Source organism: Convolutriloba macropyga, chromosome 1 (genome assembly GCF_964194025.1).
Source record: "Convolutriloba macropyga chromosome 1, txConMacr16.3, whole genome shotgun sequence".
NCBI classification, from domain to species: domain Eukaryota; kingdom Metazoa; phylum Xenacoelomorpha; order Acoela; family Convolutidae; genus Convolutriloba; species Convolutriloba macropyga.
This window is the reverse complement of record NC_134468.1, coordinates 4,514,140-4,536,967: the sequence shown is the minus strand read 5'-3', so window position 1 is coordinate 4,536,967 and position 22,828 is coordinate 4,514,140. Positions and strand designations below refer to the sequence as shown.

Genomic DNA, 22,828 nt, shown 5'->3' with positions numbered 1-22,828 from the left:
ACTTTAATCGGCTTTAGCGAATTGGAATTTTGGGGCAATCTGCTCGTCTTTCCTTAACTTTGGGCCAAAATGGCGGACTATGACACCTTAAAAACACTAATAACATTTTCAAATAGCATGTGTTGATTTGAAAACACGTATATAATCTAAATGCAGTTCAGAACGACTCAATGATTCACGGACAAACTTAAAATCCTGTATGCCCGTTTTTGGATCGTTTTTTGTCGGTTTCTTTATTCGTGACACAAAATCAAACAGAAAGATTTCGCATAAACTCAATATTTTCACTCAGTTTAAAATGTGTAAGAAATTAACAAAAACAGAATAAAACTTCAAATATATTCACACTTTCATATCTGAACGGCTTAGTCGTACTACGATCTCTTAAAGATCGTCACGTTTCTTTTGCAGGTCCTGAAAATGCAAAGGCGAAGACGATAAGCCTCACCCGTTTGCCTGTTCTATTCCCGTTATAATTGAATTACTGCCTTGTTGGAGTAGAAGAACAAAGTCCATTGAAGAGTATTGAATTCTGGATATATTCGAAAACTTTTCAGTTGCACTTTATCCCACTCCTCATGAATAATATGAAACAATTTCGTACTCTGTTATGCATTGCGTTTTCTCTTCTTTGTTTTTACGGAACTTCTCTTTGAAAGAGGTGTCGCTACCTGCAGTTGAAGATTATTGTTCCCACATTTCTTTAAATAGGAAAAACTACGAGTTGGTCCTATTTTTAGTTTGTTCATACTTTTTTGAGGGCATCTCAGACTAACTTATGCGTCATCATTTTCCAGCTCTTTCACCCTAGAATTTGACTACGAGGAAAAATTTCAAGAATTCTATTTTGAAAAAGTTAATGACACCAAAATTCCCCCTTCAGTCCCATTTTCGGCAAATTTCAAAACATTTTGGGACATTTTGCCTTTTTGACATTGGATCAACTTGAAGACATTTCTCCATAGGAATTTCATCAAAAGCTGCCTTTGGGACATCTAAAAAGATTTTATTTCAAAGTTTACTTTAAAGATCCACTTAGTCCACATTTTCGACACAAATTGAAACAATATGCCAGCCACCACCTTTTCTTGCTCACGCAATCTTTGCCGTTTTTGAGGGCATCCCGGGACAACTATCCGGCAGCATTTTATGGCACTCTAGCCCCAGAATTCAACAACAAAAACCTCCTGTTTGAAAAAAAGACGAGCTATAAATTTCTTCGCGCTTAACCTATAATTTGTGGTATTTTAGCCCAATTTCAATAATTTTGCGTCTTCTCGGTTTTCGTTATTTCTACCATAGTAGAATTATTACAAAAATGCGGGCCTTCTTGACAGTTTGGTGCGGATAAGCGAATGGGTTGAGAAAAAGGGAAATCCCCAGAAAAAAAGCAAATCTAAGCTTAGTATTAAAAACTTTGCGCGAAAAAATTCTGATTTCAGACATTTCCTAGTCCGTAGAAAAAAAACTGTTCATTCGCCAACGAAGCTATTTCTTGTGTCTCATTGGATTCCTCTGAATCAAGCAATTAACTAAATCATAAAATTCTTGTAAAAAAATTAAATACACAAGATTTGTTGAAAATTTTGTTTCTACAACAAAACCTTTTGTTCAGCTCATCATTTCTCTCTAGTTTGTCGCTACAGAATAAGTTTCTTTGTGCTAACACCCCAAGAAAAAAATGCTGTTGAAAAACCGCGCTTCCTTTCTACGTTTTTTCTTTTATCTCAAGAGACTGAAACATCCATTTGACTCACATTGAATCTCCATTTGAGAGTCAGTAATGTGACGTCAGATTTCAGAGAGAATCAGTTGTCAATGCTTTTCATTCAGATTTCGTCTGATATCAATTTAAAGCAAATAATTTTTTCCATCTTGTTGCTGACTCACTTAACCCTATATTTCATTATCTCAGTATCCTCTCATGACTGAGCTTTTTGAGACGTCGAATCAATTGGCAATAGTCTGACTGATTATAAGGGTTATCTTTTCTCTCAGAATGAACTATTTTGAAGCTTTTAACAGAACTCTTATTGAGACGCGTTGTCAACAGATTCTCAAAAATTCACTAAAAATACAAACATTTTGACGAAGTAGAGACTTTCTTCATTCAATTGCTCGCTTTGCAAAAAAAATTAAACGCATTATTTTATTCGGTAAGAATTTGTAATCGCAATTTTAGGAGTCACCTCCACTTCTGCGTATTCCTGCTTATAATTTTTCGTTATTTTGGTTCGCCAACCTTCTGTATTTGAAAAACTACAACTTTTATAACTATACTTTTTTCTAATAATGAGGCGGGCAGCGAAATTTAAAAAGCTAAAAAGTCAACGCCATCATTTTTAAACTGCAAAATACGCCCTATATTACAGGAATAAAAAGACATGGAATTTGCAATGCTCTGCCAAGAATTTCAAACAGGACTTCCTCGAATTCTTTTTGAACAAATCAGCCAGTTTTCTACATGGCAAAAACGGTTTTTTAAATGGCACTTAAAAATAAAGTTCTGAGGTAGAAAAGCCTGTTTAATTTAGTTTTGAGATGTTGCCATCACTGAGTCCGTCTGGAGTTTTTATTACGTAATTTTAGATTTTTTAAATCTCGCAAATTTTTGTAGCGTTTTGAATTGGCTTAGCTCTATTTTGGAACAACTGTTATGGCTTGCTCTAGCCAGCAAAATACTTTAAAAACTCAATGTCTTGAATTAAAAAAAACTGCATTCAGAATTCAAGTGATTTGTTGAAAAATTCAAACTAATCAGTTATTGTATTTTGAATTTCTTTTGACCATTTAGTCGTCTTACTATAACCGCTGGCCACAACCACAACCGAATTAACATAGGTTAAAGACCCGTGAAAAATTATCAAATAGTATGAGCTGAATTCGAGAGAAAATTGCATTCAAATTGCAGCTGCCGCACTCAAATCCTGTACACTAGAGTTTTCGTATCGTATTAGTTGATTTCTTCAAAATTAACAAAACCATACACGTGAACGTTAGCTTTGACGAATATGGGTAATTCACGTTAAAATTTCACAGAATGCTTATTGCTTCTCAAAACCGTCGCAAATTTTTTTCCACGCAAGAGTTCGCTTTTTGGTTTTTCACACCAATCAGAACATTAATATTGACAAAAAATCAATATTTTGACTTGATCTAGACCTTTATTCATTTGATGGCTTTTAGCACCATTTTAATTAGGTATGCACTGTCGACGTTCAATTTTGAGAATCTGTCAGCTCAACTTCTGCGTATTCGTTATTTTCCCGAAAAAATTTTGCAACATTTTCAAAAAAACAAAAGCGATCATTTTGAACGGCATTAAATTCTGAACTACATAAAATTTTACTGTTTTTCTGAGCTGGGTTAAAAAGACGATTTCTATTACACACACGATAAGATATGGAATGGGAAATTCTCTGCAAGCACTTGTAACATGACTTTCTTGAATACTTTAGAATTATTCGTACAAATTTTCAATTCGCAACAACTCTTTGAAAAATAGAAGCCTCTAGAAGTTGAGACTTCCTCGGCAGAAAAACCAATTTCGATTTATTGCAAAATTTTGCTAGTTTTGGGATTCCTCAATTTTTTCAGCAAGGTGTTATTCTAGGCAACAAAGTAATTTTAAATCGAACAGCTTGAACGTTATGAAAAACGCTGACTTTTAAAAAGGGCTTTTGACTAATCGACTTTAATCGGCTTTAGCGAATTGGAATTTTGGGGCAATCTGCTCGTCTTTCCTTAACTTTGGGCCAAAATGGCGGACTATGACACCTTAAAAACACTAATAACATTATCCAATAGCATGTGTTGATTTGAAAACACGTATATAATCTAAATGCAGTTCAGAACGACTCAATGATTCACGGACAAACTTAAAATCCTGTATGCCCGTTTTTGGATCGTGTTTTGTCGGTTTCTTTATTCGTGACACTAAATCAAACAGGCAAACGTTACAAGCTTTCGCAAAAAAATTGTATGTTATTGTTTCACAGAATAATTACTGCTCTCGAAAGACCGTCAAAAAGTTTTTTCCAAAGATATGTTTATTCTTTATTGGTTACTGATACTATTGAAAGCAGAGAAAACGTCAACAAATTTTAAATATAATGAAAAAAAATCATCTTGACAAAATCGAAAATTTATTCAATTGATGACTTCTAAAAAAAATGATTATTACAATTTTTATTCAGTAAGCATTTTTTGAATTACAATTCTAGTAATGAACTCAACTTCCGCCCGCGTTTTCCTGTTTATATTACGTATTTATGTTTGGTTAACTGGTATTCTGTAAAACTACAAAATTTTTAACAAGAATTTTGCAAAATTGAATTGGGTAGTGTAAATTAAAAAAAAGCGAGACTTGATTTTTCTAAAAAATTATGATAACCTGATAACGACAAAAATTTTATGAAACCAATGAAAAAGAATCACTCTAAAAAGCTTAAATTCTGAAGTCTTAAATATTTTGTGAGCACAAAAACAGGCCCTATATTACAGACATAATGTGGAAAAAATAATAGTGGCAAAAATGTCCAACAATTGCTACAAGTCATCCAATTTTCCACTTCACAAAAATGTTTCGGCTCTCCTAATATTTGGCAATGATTGTTGTCTCGCTTCGTCCAAAACTTGGAAACTATATGTCTTGAACCTTTAAAAATTGATACAAGACTTCAAATATTTAGTATAGCATAGCCGTAAAACAGCCGGAAAATAGCCGCCGTCGACGCACATCGGGATTAAAACAACCAAAGAAATTGACATTTTTACCTAATTTTCAAAATGTGTTCTAATGCGGTGTGCACTTTCAATTAAATTCTAAAACTATACTTAATTCAGCTTCTAAACTGAAAGCTATTAGGCTTAATACTTATGTCAGCTAGAAATCGCTCTAATATACTTTGATGACCTAAAGCACTATGACTCAATGACCGAGCTCTATCCGTGTATCACGTTTCTTTTGACTTTGCTCTTTCAACATTGACAGCATTCGATACATTCCGTAATTCAATGCACGACAGAAAATAAAAACCAATCGATTGAAATAGTGAAAGAGGTAAGGCACAAGCCAAAGGTGAAAATGATGACTTATGTAAAACTAAAAACGTGATCAAAAGGTAAGGTTGCAGGCAAGTCCTGAATGAGACCACATTCCAAAGAATGGAATTTACTTATGACCTGACAACTACCATTTCTACGTTAACGTCGAAATAAGACAATAAACAACGCCCATTACCCTATATACGTAAAATCGGACAAACAATCTAAAAACCGACTATTCCGTTTGTGTCACCCAGCTTAGTGGCGCATTTTATTTGCATCCCCCAGACGCACGTGCCAAATTTTTATACAATGATTTACTATGTAATGGCACGTGCTGTAACTGGGGTGCGCATAACGTACCGGGGGGTCACAAACGGAAAAGATTCCTAAAAACATTTGGAGATTTGTTTCCAAGATCTAGTGTTCCAAAATAACTAATAATTAATATTATCAAATTATGAATAAAAAATCTCTACTTGTCCAAAAATTCCAACCTGTAAAAATTAAAGACAAACAAAGCAAAAGGAGGCGAAAACAATAGGAATGACTATACTCAATTTGGCACAGACAAAACATTAAAAGTCAGAGCCTTTAAAGTACGAAAAAACCACTACATTCCAAAATCCTTAAACACAGCATACCAAAAAAGACTTTCAATTCAAAAAACCTTTTAGCAATTCCAATGGTAGGAAAAGCGACAATATAACTACGAAAGAAGGCAAAATTCAGAATTTCACCCGATTATCCCAAAAACAAACGGTACCTCAGTCAATGGAGATGTTAGCTAAAAGTTGGAGCTACAAAGTTTACCCAAAAAATACTACAATCAAAAGCCAAGGAAATTGTTCTTTTTGAGACGAAGCGATAAAACAAAAACATAAAAGACTCAACTTTGATTTTTTAAAGAAGTGTCTGGGCAAAGTTTTCAAGTCACAAAAAATCAAAAACTAAGTACTAAAAAACTATTTCAACTAAATTAACGTAATTAGCAATCATAAGACCTGCCATTATTGAGACTAACAGATACGTCAACAAAAGTCGCCAATAAAAACTTAGAAAACACAAAAATTTCTTGAAAAAATTAATGTCAGAAAGTAAAAGCTTTCTTCAGAAACAGTTGAACCGATTAAAATTATCCCAATTACCACCAATGATACCTGTCCCTGATAAGACTGATTGATGAGACAAATGAAAAAAAAAACAAAAATAGTAGCTAAACTCAAAATTTTACTGAAAATTTATGAAAAATCAGTGTTTAAATCTTAAAAACAGTAGCTGTTAGCTGAAACAATTAAATACGTTCATTTATGCCCTAATATCAATCGATGATCATACCTCTGACCTGCGATACTAAGTGATAACAAAAATTTAAAAACAAATCAAACACTCACAAATAATTTCTCACTACAAAGTGTTTCAAATTGACAACAATCATTAACTGCCCGTTGACGAGTTCAAGCAATTGCCAAAAGGCGCATTTAGAACACACATGTCTCATTTTAAAAGCACTCAAGGGAAAAAACACTGGAAACGGAAGTCAAATTGACGTACATGAAAAAAAAAGAATCTGTTCTGCTTTGCCTACCCCAGTTACAAATTATATGTTGTAATACAGAACGTTAATATCAAAAAAGGCACAGGCACCTAGGGGATAAAAAGCCACTAACCGCTGGGACCAAAACAGAACAGATCAAAAATTGCCTATCAAAAAAATTTCAAATACTAATGTCTCACTCCACTAAAGCTGGTTTTAAAAAAAATTACGCCTCTCACCTACTCAATTTTTCGTTCCCTTTACGACCTCAGTGTGACTAAAATTGCCACTCTAATTTGACTTCTCACTGACACAAAAACGAAATTATGGTAGACATATGTTAAAACAGCACACCATCACAGTCCAAATACTGGTTGAAAATTATAAGCTTTCTACAAAACTTTTATATAAACACTTAATATTAACATTTCATAGAATACTTGCTGATTGCGAAAACGGTCACAAGTAGATTTTGCCTAATATAACTCAAATCTTTTATTGATTCGAGCCTTCATATTTCAGTACAAAAGGAAATCCGTTGGGTTGAAGTGTTTGACTAACTCAGATTTGGTCTTAGTTTTAGTTCGATTCTTTTATTCCCGGTTACGTTTCTCATTTCCTCTCGGGAGTTTCAAAAAAGCCATCTTCAATTATTTGAACATCAATCGACTAATGTCGGAAGAATTGCTCTCGATCGACAAGCTGTTAGAAAAACAGTTGACAACGCCGGGATTCGAACCATGGACCTCCCGATCCCTCACCAGAAGCATTACCCACTCGGCTATCAGTCCCTGTTTGTAGCTATGCTGCAATCGTGTTTTAGCAACAAGCTTTGCTTAGGAGTGCGAGCAATAGAGATCATTCAAAATGAACGAAAGCGCGAAAAAGTTACTTGAGAAGTCAAAGAAAAGCGCAAAAACGGTCTAGCGAGATATTTGCACAAAAAACACCAACACGTTTACAATATTTGCTATGAACTTCCTTCAAGGGCCTTTAAAAATCCTTTAGGAAAAAAAGAACGTCACTCTCTAATTATTTCGAAAATGATTGATACTAAATTTCATGATGAAAACGAAAAACCAGATATACTTCTGCTTAAAAATTAAGGCATTCATCAATTCAGAATAAAACTTTGCCTCCGACGGAAAAGATGTTGTATAGCCGATTCTTTGAAAAACTTAGGAGCAAGAGGCATATCAATGCTAATTTGGAGACATAAAAATTTTGGACCGTTAAGATTTCTAAATAAGTTAACGGTCAAAAGAAATTTGTCTTCTGACTACACTTTTTACTTGAATTCAAAAATTTAAGTTTTTCGTTTTTCCTAGTACCGGTTAGCCGCAATCTTTTTTTCTGATCAAATTTGTCGAATCAGTTTCCATGAAAACTCTTATTAACGCGTTTGAAATACCTCAAAAGATGACAAAATGGGAGATTTCAGGCTGTTTATGATAATGACTAAGCAAAGTCAAGAAGTCCTGAAGTCCATTTCGTCGAAAAAAATCCTTAATGAAGCTATCCTTGCTGAACCAATCTCGGACGGATTTCATGAGAGCATTCTCATCAATAGTTTGTTAATATTGGAGAAAGACACGACATTGAAAAAATTGATAAAGGTCCAAATGGAGAGATTAAATCACGCGCACCAAAAATTTTTTAAACGACACGAAAATTTACTATTCCTCAAAGTTTCAGAATTGAAGTGGTCAACGTAGAACCAAAGTAGCAAATCTGGTCCCAACGAATCAAGCAGTGAACAATATACTAAAGATTTTCGGCGAAAAACTAAACATGATTAGAATGAAGCAATTAGACATGTTTTTTTTTAAAAAAACAAAACTGAGAACATTTCTGGTGATAGTGTCCCGTGAATGCGAATCAAAGAATATTTTTAGATAAAAGTGGAGAAAAATGGAAATCTCTAGAGCAAGACAAGCTGTTTGTACTGCGGGCACTAAAAAGATGCTGTCAACGAAATTATTGCTTTGACATAAGCAAGGGAACTCCTGGAGAACTTTAGATTCGAACTTTTAATCTCTATAATGTACTGATAATCTAAGTACCGATTCCTGTACCTGAAAAGCTTACAGCTTATGTTTAGACTATGAACTAGGCTGTCAACATGCAATGAATTCTATCAATACTTAGAACATCAAGTCCAGCGCTATGTTTCGCAACGAAAAAGCATAAAAAGCTTGCCACCTTTGATAACAAGCCACACCTCTAATTTAAGAAACAAAAACGATAAAAGAAAGACTTCGAGAAAAACAAACTTCAACATAAAACAGCTTGGTAAAAATTCAGTTCTTGGCAACAGAAACATCTGAAGAGGACCGCAGGTAAAAGAAAAAACTGCTTTAAACACGACATACTGCAAAAAATAAAGCACCGGGAGAAACTGAGTAAGTCCTAATATCTTCCCGGATAGTAAGTCGAAGTCTTCGAAGAACTAACATAAGAGAGCAATTGAACGTGCTCAATGAAGATTTTCAACAGTGATTTTTAAGATGAAATATCGAAACTTGATCTATTGTTTTAACGCTTTCTGAAAAATATCAAAAGAAGTCGAAAAAGACTGTTGCAACATTGCAGACTGTTGCAGATCGAATCGGTATCACCAATTTCAAAACAATACATAACAATTATATTATACTATAAATATTGATTTTCGCAGATGATTTTAAAATTTTGACAGTTCGGAGAAACTTCTGGAATATCCAACCCAATCTGCACAAAATTGAAAGCTGCGTTAAATCAAAAAAGATGGATCTAGCTATGGAGAATAGAAAATTTTTCGAGAGGCAAATTGGGATTTTGGAGAAACACTAAGCCAAAAAGCGTTGTGAATATAGATCTGTACCGCTTAAAATTGAAAGCTTCAAAGAGTGAAAAAAATAAATTTTCTATCTAGTCAGAAGAAGCATCTCAGTAAAACAGTTTATAAAAAGAAGAAGAAGATTTATTTATCCATCTCATACGTATTAACAATACACTAGCAAAATCAACAATATTTACAGATGGAAGGGACAAACAACGAGTCACTGTGAACTTCTTTTCAGTTTGCCCAGGCGATAGATCAAGAATTCAAGAAGTAAATTTTACACAGCGTATATAGTACAGACGGATAATTATTAATTAACAACAAATATTACTAAATTAGCAGCAACCTGGTATAATGCTAGAATCATTGAATCAAGCAGCAATTTTAACACCTTTACATTCTTAGTATCAAAATGGTAAGTAACGAAAGGATAAACTTAATGATTAGAGTAGATTGACTTCCTTAATCTTTTAAAACCATTTGAGTCATAAATTAAAATGCGCAACATGACCCCCAGCATAACGACATCGTCAGCATTCCTAAAACGCCTAGCAAATGCATCGTCAGCATTCTTAAAACCTTTACATGCTTAGTATCCAAAGGTTAAAAGAGGAAGGGATAAACCAAAAGATTGGTGTAATTTACCTTACTTAATCTATTATAAAAAAAATTGAATTAAAATTTAAAACGGGCAGCACAATATCCAGATAAAAGCTCTTGAAACCACGTCAAAGCAGGGGAACTAGTCTTTCGCGCCAATAAAAACAAAACATTTGGCGCTCTGGGTGAATTTGGGACCAGAAGTAAAAAACCACTGTGCCGGGAAGACATCTCTATGAGCTGCTTTGGGCCCCAGGCAGTGATCAACTACTTCGTGTCCCAAAAAAAAGCGATCAATACTTAAGTAATTAACTGGTCCGATGCCTGTTGATCTCCGAGAAGAGCTCCTGCTAAGTCACACTACAAACTAAATACGAATTTAGATAGTTCATTGTTACAGACGAGGTACGAATTTTTGAGGTGATGACAGAAGTCTGTTACTTTCTGGACAGAAATTAGATCAAGATCGGATGGAATTATGCCTATTGTTTTTAACTTATTGTACAATTTAGAGGCCCGTAATTTTATTGAGAAACGCTCAAGTTTGTTTCGACACTTTGGTTGAGCTATTAGATTTGATTTTGACAATCTCGTTGTGACTTTTGAATAGTTATAGGAAAACATGTCATTACAAAAAGATTCACTGTGGAGTCCATTCAAAGCTCTTAAAACAAATTTTAGTAACTCATAAAGGTGCAATTCGTAAACTGAAAGAATTGAGTGATTGACGAAAATATCTTCACAGTTTATGAATCTTGCCTTAAAAGTCTCTAATTTTACCATTTCCTATATTTCGTTGCTTTATACATTTTTTAGCGCATACTTCACTATAGTTGACCTTGACCGCATTACACAAAAAAAGTAGTCAAATCGATTACCGTCAACAAAATAACAAATTACTCGAGGCAACAGCTTCTTGTTAACATAACTTCATTACAAAAGTGTATCCAGCTAAACGACATCCTGTTTCTTATTAAACTGAAATCAGAAGATGAGAGTAAAATCAGCATCCCAGAAGACAGATTGAATAATAGGAGCTAAGAGATTTAAATTACCTAAATTAGAACTGAAAAAGCTCCTGGTGAAATCGTCTTGCTAAAACATGTATTTTGGAACATTAATTGGATTGAAGAATCGATTACTTCGAGTTATGTCCAAATTAGTCGGCGAACGGTTTGAAGACAGCGATATCTGTACGCGGATGTTGCAGAAAACAAGGGACGTTGATCTAAAACTGTCCCATTGATCTAAATCCCATCAGTTGATTAACGGCTAAATTCCCCACAACCATAGCAACAACAACATGCTGACAACTTAAACTGGTTTCAGTTCAGTTAAGCTGCCTAGTATTAAGAATCAGAGAGAACAGATTCAAGTGAACACGAGTCCATTTATATGCATTGGGTCTTTTCTTGTACCCCCCCCCCCTTATCAACTTAACATAGCCGGCAGATTGCCGGAATAGCTGCGAAAGAATAGACCTGCGTGCCATATAATAGAGATAGAAACGGATACAGATCTAAATTGAAAAAATCGACGCCGCTCAATAAACTAGGCTAAAAAACATTCAGCGATACATTAATAAAGCTTGATAAAATTCATTCCACAGAAGCCTCTTATTAGGGACCTTTACTGCACATATGAGTTCCTTTGACCTTAAACAAATTCAATTTAAACTTAAGTTTTAAAGTGCAAAAGTCATTTTATTGAGTGAGGTAAGTCACGTATGATCAAAATCTAATCAGGCAAATAACCTAAAACCTCTCGCTAAAGCGAGTGAGAAATGACGTCACGCGCGCAAATGCCGTTAGTGAGAGGAAGAAGTCATTCAGAAAATTTGACTTTTTCAGCTTTGTTGTGTGAACAAATGTAAAACGAAAAAAGAGCGTCAGACGACGAAACAAAAAACATAGCAGGACAAATCCTGACGTACAATTCAAAGAATTTTCATTGAATAAGCAGAAACTTGACCTAGAACGGACTATGAAAGGATTGGAAAAACCATTTAGAAAAAAATCCAATCCAAAAACCGAAAAAACAAAAAAAAATCAAAGTGAAATTGCCGCATGTGAATAAAAAAACCACTACCGAGAAAGCGAATTTTTCTTCAAACACCGTTTTCTCACTCTACTTTAAATTTAGAGCGAAAAAAAAATCACGCCGCAAAACCACCCGCTTTTTCGCTCCACTAACTGTTTCGGCGTGACCAAAATCACTACTCCAATTTGACTATAAAAATCATGAAAATGTGTGAACAGATCTTAGCCGGAAGAATTCCGGAAACGACTCGAAGTGGAAATCCATTTAACGCCATCCAACTACCCATCAAACAAAACGTGCCTTCACTAATTTATGATTATCTTGAAACAAAACCATGAAACAAAAAAGTAAAAACAATAAAATCAAATCTGTTGAAATATGATGAAAAATCTGATCAAATGGAGATCCCGAAAAAACTATCTCCTCCAAAATAACTTCATCAAAACAACTAGTACTTACAAAAACCACTTATGTGAATTTAGGCTAAATACTTTAGGCTAAATTATGAAAAAAGCTCTTAAAAACAACTTTCAATGAAAAACTGGAAAAAGTTACTAAATTTTTTAATATTTCAAAAGCATATAAATCCAAAGAAAATTCCCTTCAGTCAATAGGGTTTCCAGATGCTCGCAGAATAATAGTCATAATATGCTAAGCAACTTTGCTAAAAACAGAAAAAAGCGAAAAACTGCAAAAAATTAATGAAAATAGTTCCAATTTTCGCAATTTTTTTGTCATATTTCTCAACAAAAAAATGATTCTTACCCACAAAACTGTAACCAATGGTTATCATAAATTTGTTCAAGTAGAAGGGGTTTCTTCAATGCCCATTTGAGCCAGTAAAACAAAATAATCGTAAAAAAAAAACGCAAAACTAGCCCGAAAATCAGCAAAATACATTAAAAACCTCCGAATTATCATAAAATTCATATGAATTTCCAACAACCTTCAAACCACTAACGAAACCAGCCTTAAATAAAAACAAAATCATAACCAAACCTCTTGACCAAAATAAATGAAAAAAAACTGCTTCAAAATGCCGCACGTGAACAAAAAAATTTCGCTCGCTTGGAGAAAATTTTTTCACACATCAATTTCTCGCTCTCTCAAAAACAGCGGTATGAACAAAAAACACTCTTTTCGCTCCGCTATTCACTTTTGTTCAGCATAAAAATCAATCCAAATTTTTTCACGCGTTTCATTTCCCGCTTCAAAAATCACTCCAATAAAATTGATTAAAAAACATAGCCGGAAGAATTCCGGAAACGACTCGAAGGAGAAAATTGCCCATACTTTTGACTACACAACTAGAACAACTATTGTGAACCCTGAACTTCCACAGACGCCATAAAAAATTTAAGGAAGAATAGAAACCGCATTCAAAAACAAATTGAAAAATAGAAAAACTTAATGAGTATTTTTGAATAGTACAAGGAAACAAATCCGAGTAAAATTCTTTTCCAATTAGGGCAATGGAAACCTCGCAAAACAATGGGCAAGTTATAGTAGGCTAAGAAACATTTCTAAGACTAAGAAAAAAGAAAAACTGCAAAAAAATAAGAAAAATGGTTTAAAATTTCTCAATTTTTCTGTCAATTTTCCGAAGAAAAGAATGATTTACACCAAAGAAAAAATTTAGTCAATTGGTAGCTGAATATTCCTTAATTAACAAGCTTTTATTCAAATCCCACTTAAAACATTACTACAAAAAAAAACAGGCAAAAAATCATTAAATTTCGTCTAAAAATCAGCAAAACCCTCCAAATTAGCATTAAACTCAGAATTAAATACTTGATACCTTCAATTCCTATCAAAACAAGCCTAAAACTAATACAATTTCATAAATCTCATAACCATCAAAAGTTGCAAAAAAAACTGCTTGTAAAAGCCGCACTTGAACAAAAAAATTTCGCTCGCTAAGAGAAAATTTTTTCACACATCAATTTTCTCGCTCTCTCAAAAACAACGGTATGAACAAAAACCACTCTCTTTTCACTCCGCTCTTTACTTTTGTTCAGCCCCAAAATCACTCCAATTTTTTCACGCGTTTCATTTCCCGCTTCAGAAATCACTCCAATAAAATTGATTAAAAAAAAGACTTCTCCAATACTCCTCTTCGCGTCGTAAAAAAAGGACTTCTCCAACTCCTCTTCGAGTCGTAAAAATAAAAGACAACGCCCCAATACAATTCAAATTCTTTGAATTGTAAAAAACCAAGAGCACCGAAATATAGCTACGCTCAGCTTACAGCTATAATCAAATGAATGTTCCCGCCCGCTCTCAGCTCGAATTAATTGCCAGGCTGCATGAAATCAACACCAATAATCAAATGTACGTCAAATCTCAACCTAATGTGTTAAAAACGAATGAATGTAAAAATAATAAATTCATATGAAATGGAGGGATCCATAAATTCACTACTCATCTAAATTTAACAGAAAGCATTCACAAACACTGCCAGTTAACTGTTCTAGCCACCACTTAAAAATCCTTTTTTCATATATCTTTTGGAACTATAAAAGCCGTTTGTGAACGAACACAAAAACCTCAGCACCTCGTATTAAAAAATAATTGAATTTAAATTAAACAATTTGATATAAAGTGCGACTAAGTTACGGAATGAGAAACATCGAACTGTTGCCGCCAATAAACACTTAATTTGTCTTTTGCAACATTTAATCAGTCATCTTTCTTGGGTTGCCCAGGAGCATCATAGGACGGCGGAGGCGCACTTGGTTCTGTGTTATATGAATAACCGGGTCCATTAGGAATGACAGCAGCGTTTGGGTTGTCAGCACTGTAATAAGCGGGAGGTGGCGCACTAGCTCCAGCTCCGCCCATCTCTGACGTATAAGCTGGCGGTGCAGAACCCCCCACGGCCCCATTGTGATAAGCAGGAGGTGCTGAACTTGATGATTGTTCATAACCAGGTGCCGGGTAACCGGGTCCAGGATAACCCATTGCTCCAACGGGTCCAAAAATGTCAAAGTATGACGGAGGTCCGGTCGGGATCCATCTTGGTCTCGCTTGGCACTCCTTAGCGGTTCTGAACAACTGCTTGCCAAAGTCGATTGCCCCTCCGTCGTTAAAAGTAATGTCAAATTTGGCAGACCCCTCGAACCCGCCGTCAACTTCAGCCAAGACAACAGCAGTAATGTAATTTGCTCCAAACACAGGCTGCTTGATATCAAGATCTAAAACAAAACTGTCAACTTGGGAGATGTCACATATGGTAGACACAGGGCGCCGGATCTGTTTCTTTTGCCCTCAGTGATCACAATTTTGTCTTCCAGAAGCTTGTGTGAACAAATAGATGGATGTCTTACCACTTATATTAGTTTTTACAGCTTACTAACTTATGTTAGTAATTGCTCACAATAAATTCTGCACCATTATAAAGAGGGCAGAGTATCGACAATGAAACAAAACCTACCAGTGATGAAAAAGGATAGAATTCGGCAGCAATTAATCTTGAGAGAAAGCATCAGTCGATACCAATTAGCAACTTATGTACTTCAAAAATTCAAAACGTTTCTCAGTGCAATTAGAGTATGAAAGTGCATATACACCCCTTTTTCATATAACAAAACTTAATGGGCAAAATGTGACCTCTGTTATCTTTTAGTTGCAACTAACCTCTAATAGAGTGAAATGGAAAACTGAAGGATTTCAGAGGTCCTTTCGATTTCTCACTCAAAAAGATCATTCTGAACTGTGTCAAAAAGATAGAGCCTCCAGCTTCCTTCTTCATAGGAGCTGGTAAATTATCCGCTTTGAACTTGATATGAACTCCTGTTTTCCTCAACACTATCCTCTCGTCTGCGTATATTGATATTCCATCGTCTTTGTGTGCTGTGTTGATAGACATTGCAACCTGAAATTATTCCAAACAACGTCTCACAATATTTGACCACGACAGTAAAATAAAACTTTAAATATATAAAATTTAAACTATAAAATTACTAAATAACTTGAGCTCTGCTTGTGCTAGCTCGGTTCATGATGAATTCTTTGACTTAACCTAACGTAAAGCAGGAACTGCAGCATTTATTTATTATTAGAGTTATTACAAGTGTTTATTACCAGTTTATTATAAGGAACTGCATCATTTATTATTAGGGTTATTACCAGTGTTTATGACTCGTCGTCATCGTTTTACTTTCGATATCTCAAAAGATTTAAGAGCAGTTTCCGCTCAGCCTTTAGCTGGAGGCAGAATTTCAATTAATGAATAAAATTTTAGAAAAAAAATCTCAACATTTTGAAAAATGCTATGATTAGAAACTTGGAAACCTAATCTGTTAAATTGGAAACCTAATCTAAATCAACAATTCTTTTGCAAAAAAAAACAACCGTCTAAACGTCGGAAGAATTGCTCTCGAACGACCAGTGGGAGCTCTAATCAACTGCAGCCTGCTTCGGTCGGCGGGGGGGGGGGGGTAGGGGAGCTTAAATGGGAATAAGTTCAATAGTGGGCTTCATATAACCACATTAGAGGTTAACATATACCACTATTAAGATTTAAAGTGAAAAATGGCACCAGTTTCGGCGCAATTTTTATTTGACTATTAGTATTAAATTGCCGCCAATTGAATTAAGCTGCTTGAAATTGTGATAGAGAGGGAATTTTAGAACTTTTTTTTCAAGGCAAAAAGTCAAGGGCGTAAAAGTCACTTGAAAAGTCAAAACCGTCAAGCAAAAATTTGGCATAAAAAGACAAACACGTTTACCATAATTGCTATGAACTTCGTTCAAGAGCAATTAATAAAAACAACAAAAGAAACAACAAAACTCGATAGACTTCAACCAAATCTTAAACAACTCACAACGGCTATTCTGTACCCTTCTACAGTTAAAACAAAGAACGCGGAATTAGGTTTCTAATTAAACTAAAATAAAAAAGAATTGAGTGGAAAATATTATCGTTTATTGTTTTTGCGTTTGGGTCTAGCACCTCCACTTGGTTTAGAAGTCGATTCGGGAGACGCCAAATGTATAGAAGCTGCTGATATTTCATCCTTTTCATCAGCAGTTAGCTCTGACATTTTCTGCTGCGCTGCCAGCGTGAACATCAAATCCCTATTAGTTTCTTCAACTTCCAGTTTCTCCTTCTCCAAACGCGCAATCTGCTGCTTCAGCTCATTTTGGTTCGCAAGCAAGCATTTATTCATTTCGTCGACATCATCAAATTTTGCTTTCCTCACTTTCTCAGATATATCAAGTTTTGTTTTCAGATCAGACACCTTCTTTTCCAGAACATTTTTGCCTCGGTTAAGCTGCGTCATTTCCTTTTCCATCTCAACTTTCTCGTCCATGACTCCCTTGAGACGACCCTCTAACTGCAGCTCTTTTTCCTTGGCCTCTATTTCCATGTGCTTTAATTTCTCCTCATAGTAAAGCCTTTGTTTATCAAGCTCTGAGCTTATCAAATACGAGTACTCAATCTGAATTGAATCTAGCTTCTCGTCGGCAGTAACTGTGACAAAATTTTCGGCAGCTCCATTCCGCTCCGAGGGTTCAAACTCTTGTGACGCAGGTTCGATTTGGAAAGGTGCTTCTACTGTGTATTCGACTACTTTGCCGTCGCCTTTGTTTTGAATCAGCCGATGCACATATTGATCACGTGCATAATCCCATACCCTTTCACTGCCCAGCTGCTTCGCAAAGGTATGATTGGTCATTTCAAAGTGCTCCACCGCGTGTTTGTTAAGATATCGACCGCAGCCGATGAAGCCGCAAATCAAACACAGCCAGAGATCTTCACTAGCTCTACATTCAAGACATTCGGAAGAAGTTTCGGCGTCAGGCACTAAAGAAAAACGACAAACAGGACAGTCAGTGCTTCTATACTGCTTTAGACAATTCAAATGAAACTCGTGATTGCACGGTGCAGTTAGAAGCCCATCGACAGATTCGTCCATGCGCTCTAAACAAATAATGCATTGAGGTAACTCTTGGAGGTTGTCTAAATCATTTGGGTCTGAGGGACTGTTGTAGCATCTATCTCGATTACAATGAGTGGATATCTCCCGAACAAATGCGCACTGGCAGGTAACATCGGGCTCCAGAGATGAAAACGCGCGTCCATTAAGTTGACGATAGAACTGGCGACATTTCTCGGTGTTGAAGAACAAAACAAATGCCATATAGAATGGGCTTTCAGTTTGGAACAGAATTTGCAGCTTCTGAATGTCTTCTGAAAAACATTGGATAAATGCCAAAAGCTGGTCAATGCCAACCGTGGCTCGTATTGCAAGAATTACTAGCATATTAGTGTTTACTTCATCAATTGAGAACCGATCAAGCGTCCGGTAGAAATGGATATAACCACGCGTTTTTTCGATATCAGGATGGCCGGAGTAGAACATCGCTCTGTCTTCGCTTTCTGAGCTGCTGGTGTCCGCAACAAAGGCATCTCCGTTGTCATCTTCGAAAGTATTTGACATTGTTGATTTCACGTCCCAAATGTCTGACCAGCTAAATAATGTGAATTTATGTTCCTTTCTTTGATCACCTGCTTTCAGAATTTCCTGCTCGCTTGGCTCTACGTGACTGTCATAGTTGCTCATAAAGTGTATAGCGTTCCATGCTGATTCGGCTTTAGACTCTGGTGGGTAATGCAAATCAATCGAGTGCTTTGATACGTCTTCGACGAAGAAACGGAAAGCTACATAACAGTATTTAGCGTTCACTGTTGCATTCATATAAACCTTGAAAAAACGGAGCAACCGGTTAGAATCTGTGGTTTGAAACTTTGAAAGGGTGCCTGGAGCGAACATTGAGGGATCCAGTCTAATAGCAAGGGAGACATTTGAACTTCTCTACGATGTTTGTACTCTAGTGACATCCGACCTCGTATTGAAAGATCAACAAAAGTACCTCCTCAAACTAGGTGTCACTAATGTTCATTTAAAAAGAAATGATAACTTACTGTCAAAAATACGGATTGGTAACGGGGGCGTCCCTCGTAGTTATTTTCGCTAACATTCGGATGACATCACATCTGTGATTTAACTATCACACATGTTCCCCGGTTTGGTCCTCGGTATATAGAAAGACAAAAATTCTAGTGGGGAGGGCCTATATTGACTGGAATTACAATACCGAGCTTCCTACTTACAGTGGAGGAAAATTCTTTTCATGGGTCGAGCAATTTTTTTTGTCACGGTCAGATTGGTTCAAGCATGTTCTTATCATAAGCACATTGTGCCGAGGGAAAAAGCATTTTAATAGTCTGGCAAAGCAAAAACCATCGGTCGAGTATAGTCTCTTCATGGGTTGAGCAAGTCTTTTTCATCGGTGCTTTGATGTAAATTCGAAAAATTTTTGTTTTGCTTCCGTACGCACTGAAGCACCAATGGCGCAAGACTAAACAACATTCCGCCGAGCAGTTCAACTTAGGAGAAAGAAAAATAAAGCAGTTATGGATAAATTCTAAAACTTATGAATTTTTAACAAAGCTAAATGACTGCAAACTTTCATAAATTGTTAGATATTTTATACCGTAGTTGTGATGAAAAATAATTTTTATCCCTGGACTAGATTATGTTTAGATCGAATTTTGTATTAAATAGAAACTTAAAACATTAAGTTTCTATTTAATCCTCCCCAACCTTAAATCATCTTTCGATAGAGACCTGAAATCCCACGTGGTATATGAGATTAAATGTAATGGATGCGTATCCATCTATGTTGGGCAAACAAGCCGGAATGTTACCACAAGGATAACAAAACATCAAAAGAAGGATTCACAGGTGGGTCAACATCTGGTTGAATGTCGTGGCGCCACGAATGACATTGAATGGAAAATTCTGGACGCCTGTCGGACAGTAGAAAAACTAATGATTATCGCAGCTTATATATCAGCAAGCTGAAGCCGGCAATAAAAACACGCGATGAATATAGGGGGAGGGAACTCACGCTAAAATATTAGTTCAAATCATAATTTTGACTAGATGAGAATACATAGGGCAAAAAACATTTTGTGCATGACAAAACGAAATTTGCAAAACCTCCACAAGAGGAATATTTAATGTTAGGGCCAATTCGGAATAACCCTAAAAATACAAGAACATGGCCAAAATCGAAAAATCCGGAATAGGAATGTTTTTAAAAAAATTGATAACAGATATAAATATGAGTTGTAAATAGGCTAATTATTGTATATAGGGAAAAATTTTCGATTGATTTTGTAGAACAGTTCCTAGAATTGCTTTAATTGTCGTCTCAGTTAAATTTAAATACATATTCATTTTATCTTTTAACAATTTGTAAAACAGTTTTAACCTGACGATGAACATAAAATTCGAAAACGTTTGTTTCAAATATTCTAAGTAATTTTAATTTGACAAATTCGTTTCGTTTGCTTAAAACATTGTTCAGGTCATTGTAGATGCGGCAGTTCAAATAATTACACTTCTACAATGACCTGAACAATGTTTTTCAGGTTTCTATGTGGTACAAAACTACATGAAACGTAATCTATCCCAGGGATAAAAAAATATTTTTCATTACCAATACGGTATAAAATGTCTAACCATTAATTGGAACTTACATCAATGATGTATTCTTTTTAGCAATACATACCGAAACAACTCCAAAGAATATTAATGACACTCCCCCCACAATTTATAAGGCATCATAGGGCACAGGCATCATTATAAGGCATCATATAAGGCATCAAAGTATTAATAATAAATAAACTACTTTGAACTTGTTTATTGTGAATCTCTCCTTGCTCGCTGATCTTCTGTTTTTAGTTTTGGGCTCCCTTTTTTTAAATTGTGCTTAAAAATTGAGGACTAATTTGAACAAAAATAACAATACATAAAAATCAGAGATTCTTCAGCTTTCATGATAGCTACCAGCCTCCTGATCGCTGCATCCTGATCTTCGGAAATTTTTTCCACTTATAGTTCTGAGGTAAAAAAAATTCTATAACCAAAAAACTCTATTGTATGGAAACCAATCTGCTTTTTTAAAATTGTGCTTAAAAATTGAGGACTAATTAGAAAAATCAACAATACATAAGAATCAGAGAATAATCAGAGGCAACATCTCTAATGAATTTGTAAAGAAGTTGAACAAAATTCATCCTGTACAGACGATTTTCACCACTCGGAAACTTAAGAGCTGTTTACCTAGCCTCAAGTCTAGCTTTGATAAGGATCTCAAATCCCACGTGGTTTATGAACTCACTTGTAATGGATGCAAATCCATCTATGTAGGGCAGACATGCCGACATATTACCACAAGGGTTGCAGAGCATGTCAAGGCGGACTCACCGATGAGAGTACATGCAATCGAGTGCAACGGTGATAAAACAGCTTTCCAGTGGAAGATATTAGACCAATGCAGCAACCAATCTAAGTTAATGACACTAGAGGCGCTCTATATAAGAACAATGAAACCAGCCATCAATACGCGCGACGACTACCGAACACGAGAATTGACACAGACTCTGAGTAAATGTATTTTTTACTCAGATGTAAATGTTTTGTAGATACGATTATAGATATGTAAAAATTCGTTTTAAATTTCCTTGAATGATTGATTTTAGTGATTTGCAATTTATTTTCTGGCTTTTCATTTTAGCATTTTGTAATGTTTATAACCTGACGATGAACTCAGAGTTCAAAATCTTTCGTAAGAAATTTTTAAATTGACAATCCTTTTTTAAATCTAGAGAATTTTTGGCTTTCATGAGGGCTACCAGCCTCCTGATCGCTGTATCTTGATGTTCGGAAATTTTTCCCGCTTTTCGTTCTGCAATCAAAAAATTTCTTTAAGCGAAATTCTATATTGTCTATATTGTATGGAAACCATTCTGCTTTTTTGAAAAAAAATCAGGCTAGACTTACGTTCGGGCGTCAAACAGATCACATAAGGAAGATTGGACAATAGATTGACGAAATTGTAAATTTTTCAACCTCAATTTAACAAATTTTTTTTCACAAGAATGAATATCAACCACGACTTCATTCAACTATTCGACATAAGGTATTTGGGAAAAAGGGATTTTTTCCGTTTGTGCTTCCCAGCTTAGTGGGTGCATATTATTTGCAACCCCCGATGCACGTGCAAAATTTTTACATAATAATTTACTATGTAATGACACGTGCTCTGTAACTGGGGGGAGCATAACGTACTGGGGGGGGGGGGGGCACAAACGGAAAAGATCCGAAAAAATTTAGTACCGCAATGAATATAAGCAAGCTTCATTTCAATATTCTCAAATCTAATTGCAGAACACAGCTGGCAGATTGCCAGAAAATAGCTTCCTATATCTACAGTCTCAAAAAAGATGGTAGAAGAAACAGACCTAAAAAATTTTAAATTGCTGAGATTTTATATTTGGATTAGAAATCTGTTTACCTTATTGCTGCTTCTATTAGGTGCTCTTACATTACCTTCAATTAGAGTAACATACAATCACTTGGGCTTATCACATTGAATATAATTTAAAAGAAGTCAATTCAAGAGACAGGTCATTTTTGAGTAAGTCACGAGTGAACAAAAATTTAATCACCCGAATCAACAAAAAAACTCGCTCCAGTAAGAGTGAAAAATGATTTCACGCAGGCAATTCAGTTGAAATTGCATCAACAAATAAACCAAAAGCAGATTTGAAGGGGTTGTGAAGTCTTAAAAATCTTCTTGACGAAATGAAAAAAAAACAAGAGAAGACCAACAATAGCCCCAGCTATCGCTGTCCGGCTATATAAACGCGCCGTCATCGGTAGTTCTATTTGCGAAGGTTTACTCTTCCAAAAACTGAAGACATG

At 35.3% G+C, this 22,828-nt stretch overlaps 2 protein-coding genes across 2 annotated transcripts; both read right to left on the bottom strand.

The window, feature by feature from the left end:
- Positions 1-14,411: 14,411 nt before the first annotated feature.
- On the bottom strand, positions 14,412-15,938 carry LOC142344840 (WW domain-binding protein 2-like). Its single transcript, XM_075396844.1, has 2 exons — positions 15,681-15,938; positions 14,412-15,238 (listed from the first exon to the last, which is right to left on the bottom strand). The coding sequence occupies exons 1-2, from the start codon at positions 15,910-15,912 to the stop codon at positions 14,724-14,726; spliced, it is 747 nt and encodes a 248-aa protein (XP_075252959.1). The 5' UTR covers positions 15,913-15,938; the 3' UTR covers positions 14,412-14,723.
- Positions 15,939-16,906: 968 nt separating this feature from the next.
- Positions 16,907-18,944, bottom strand: LOC142358685 (BRCA1-associated protein-like). The gene has a single exon (XM_075410199.1). The coding sequence runs from the start codon at positions 18,821-18,823 to the stop codon at positions 16,964-16,966; it is 1,860 nt and encodes a 619-aa protein (XP_075266314.1). The 5' UTR covers positions 18,824-18,944; the 3' UTR covers positions 16,907-16,963.
- Positions 18,945-22,828: the final 3,884 nt, after the last annotated feature.

Coding starts and splice junctions, on each gene's coding strand:
- LOC142344840 (XM_075396844.1), bottom strand. CDS start 15,912: ATGTCTATCAACACAGCACACAAAGACGATGGAATATCAATATACGCA. Junction 15,239..15,680: donor TCCATTTCACTCTATTAGAG/GTTAGTTGCAAC, acceptor GTTTTGTTTTAG/ATCTTGATATCAAGCAGCCT.
- LOC142358685 (XM_075410199.1), bottom strand. CDS start 18,823: ATGTTCGCTCCAGGCACCCTTTCAAAGTTTCAAACCACAGATTCTAAC.